Raw genomic sequence first — 2,930 nt, 5'->3', positions numbered from 1 at the left:
ACTGGATGAGACCTGGTGTGCTGTTTATACCCATGCTATCTCATGAGACAGGTGTGTGAAGGTTGTGTGGTCCATGCATGTCATAGACCCGTAGAGTGCATCCATCCATCTGTGTGTATAGCACGCCAAAGATAATATACACATACGTATGCACAGCCGGCCGGCCCCATGTTTTGCTGTTGGCCCCAAGCTCAGACAAGCAACAGAAGGAGGAAGGATGGAGAAGCTTGCAGCACAAGAGTCCCGGCATTAGGCTCGTCTTTCTCTCTCTTTTCTGTTTCCAACCCAAGGCTTGCAAGCCATCCGTCCTTCTCTCTCTCTAGTGTGTGCGTCACCTCTAGCCGTTTTGTCCTCCAGGGACAACAGGCCAATAGCTCTACAGCCGTTTCTGTCTTACCAGTGCTACTAGCTATACACAGTTCATCACTCACATGAACACACCCTCTATTAATTTGATCCTATATCTGGCTTGCTCATTCTGCGGTAGTGTTTAAACATCTGGCTAGCCTTACGGGTATAAAAAGGTGGGCAACTTCACCCTATCCCATAGCACTAGACCAAAGAACACCTATACTCCATACTACCCTTCGTTCACCTGGTGAGCTTCTTCTTCCTTTGATTTATATCACTTACTATTTGTGCCTTGTCCAGCTTCTTCTTCTTCTTCCTCGTGCATGCGACTTTTTCTAGATAATATCCCGCAGTATCGCTCTCCGCAAGATGTGCTAGCTAGCGATCTTCACTTTAATACCCGTTGTAGATCTAACCACGGGCTATTCCAAAAAATATTTCTCTTGTTTGCGTGTTCCTGTGTACATGCACGTATCTAGATCTTGATTTTGAAGAATTCGTAATTAATTCATGACCTACCTTGTTTGGTTTGTGTAATTTTGATGTTGTCGTATCAATTTTAGCAAACCGCTCGTAGCTAGAACAATAGAGGGGGCGATCGTATGTTTCCGTTTCGAAAAGGGGATATTTCTAGGCTCTGCATCGGTTCATGCACACAGCCGTTACCACATTCAATAGGCACTGATCCATGGATGCATGCCAGATTTACTAGTTTTGTATACAAAGTTTTACTTTTTTGCTTTGATTTATGAAAAGTTGGATCAGATTTTGCAGTTCTCTTTTATCCATGTTGGATTCACTACTTTGTACCCAAGATTTTATTTATTTTGTCTTGGTTTCTTACCTGCCTGGTTAGGTAACTAGGAGATCTTGGGATTAGACTTTCAAGGAATCCTAATACTAGTGAGTATGGGGAAAGGAAGCTTATTTTTAAGCTGCCCAAAAGAATGGGCGCTTAGAGTTGTAGTTGATTAATTGAATCTGTTCTATGGATTTGAGAATTTCAGACCTGATTATGCACTTATCATGACATTTTGAGTTAACCAATGATTCTACATGTCTCACTCCTTGGGATTAACAATTTAACTTTATTTAATTCGATATGTGTGTACACATGTGTTGCAGATGGAGGAAGTGTTTCCGTCAAACTCCAAGAGCAAGGCCGGTCAGATGGCGAGGGAGGCGACATCGGCGGCGGAGAAGAAGCCTCGGCCGAAGCCAGAGCAGAAGGTGGAATGCCCTCGGTGCAAGTCTGGCAACACCAAGTTCTGCTACTACAACAACTATAGTATGTCTCAGCCCCGCTACTTCTGCAAGGCCTGCCGCCGCTACTGGACCCATGGTGGCTCCCTCCGCAACGTCCCCATCGGTGGCGGCTGCCGCAAGCCCAAGCGCCCGGGGACCTTCGAGGCCCACAAGCTCGGCGTGGCCTCCTCGTTGGAACCCACGGCTGTCGTGCCGCCCTCGGCCTGCACAGGGATGAACTTTGCCAACGTCCTCCCGACGTTTATGTCTGCAGGTTTTGAGATTCCAAGCAGCCTTTCCCTGACCGCCTTTGGGTCATCGTCATCGTCCAACACGGCGGCAGTGATGTCCCCTGGTGGGACGACGTCATTTCTAGACGTGTTGAGAGGGGGCGCAGGAGGGCTTCTTGATGGCAGCCTCAGTCAGAACAATGGCTACTACTATGGTGGGCCTGCCACTGGATCAGGCATTGGGATGCTGATGACGCCGCCAGTGGCGTCATTTGGCATTCCAGGTCCGATGCAGCAACATGGTGATCTCGTGGTTGGTGGAAATGGAATAGGTGCTGCAACTGCTTCAATATTTCAGGGGGGCACTAGCGAGGAAGGAGATGATGGTACGGGGGGCGTGATGGGGCTCCAATGGCAGCCACAGGTTGGCAATGGTGGAGGTGCTGGTGTTGTATCAGGAGGCGTGCATCACCTCGAGACTGGGAACAATGTGACAATGGGCAACAACAATATACACAACAACAACAATAACAACAGTGGGGGTGATGACAACAATGGTGCGTCATCGAGGGATTACTACTGGATCAACAATGGAGGATCAAACCCATGGCAGAGCCTCCTCAACAGCAGCTCCCTGATGTAAGTGCAAGAAGAAAATGGGAAATGGAGGTCATTGAATTGGAGAAGTGGGTCAATCATTTTCTTACTAGTTTCGTCGCTTCTTTTTTTACTTGCTTGACTTATTTCGCTCCATCATTTTCATGTTTCGTTTAAGTGGGGATTGTTTTGTTTATTTGAGTGAAAATCCAGACAATGTGTGTCATTTGCGATGCTTGATTAAGTATTGTTTGTTTCATGACATTAATAATTGAAGGATTTATGGTTTAAACTTTATCTAGGTGATGTTGTAGATAATGCATGCACATTATTCTTAGTTAAGTTAGTTTACCCACTGATCCAAACATTGTGCCATGGATTGTATTTCAGCATCCGAAACCTCATTTGTAGAAACACTAGCCATGATGGTCTTTTGTGGGTTATAACATATATCTCATTAATTATTAACCAGATCTTTCCCATTCTTGAAAGGGAGGTTTTATTTAA

At 45.9% G+C, this 2,930-nt stretch overlaps 1 protein-coding gene across 1 annotated transcript; it reads left to right on the top strand.

The window, feature by feature from the left end:
• Positions 1 to 256: 256 nt before the first annotated feature.
• On the top strand, positions 257 to 2,720 carry LOC125555962 (uncharacterized). The gene is made up of 2 exons (XM_048718768.2): positions 257 to 598; positions 1,477 to 2,720. Exon 2 carries the CDS (start codon positions 1,477 to 1,479, stop codon positions 2,467 to 2,469), a length of 993 nt encoding a protein of 330 aa, XP_048574725.2. The 5' UTR covers positions 257 to 598; the 3' UTR covers positions 2,470 to 2,720.
• Positions 2,721 to 2,930: the final 210 nt, after the last annotated feature.

Source organism: Triticum urartu, chromosome 5A (genome assembly GCF_056163025.1).
Source record: "Triticum urartu cultivar PI428250 chromosome 5A, HENAU_Tu73, whole genome shotgun sequence".
Lineage (NCBI taxonomy): Eukaryota > Viridiplantae > Streptophyta > Magnoliopsida > Poales > Poaceae > Triticum > Triticum urartu.
The sequence above is the reverse complement of the archived record's forward strand: the minus strand, read 5'-3'. Positions and strand labels throughout refer to the sequence as shown.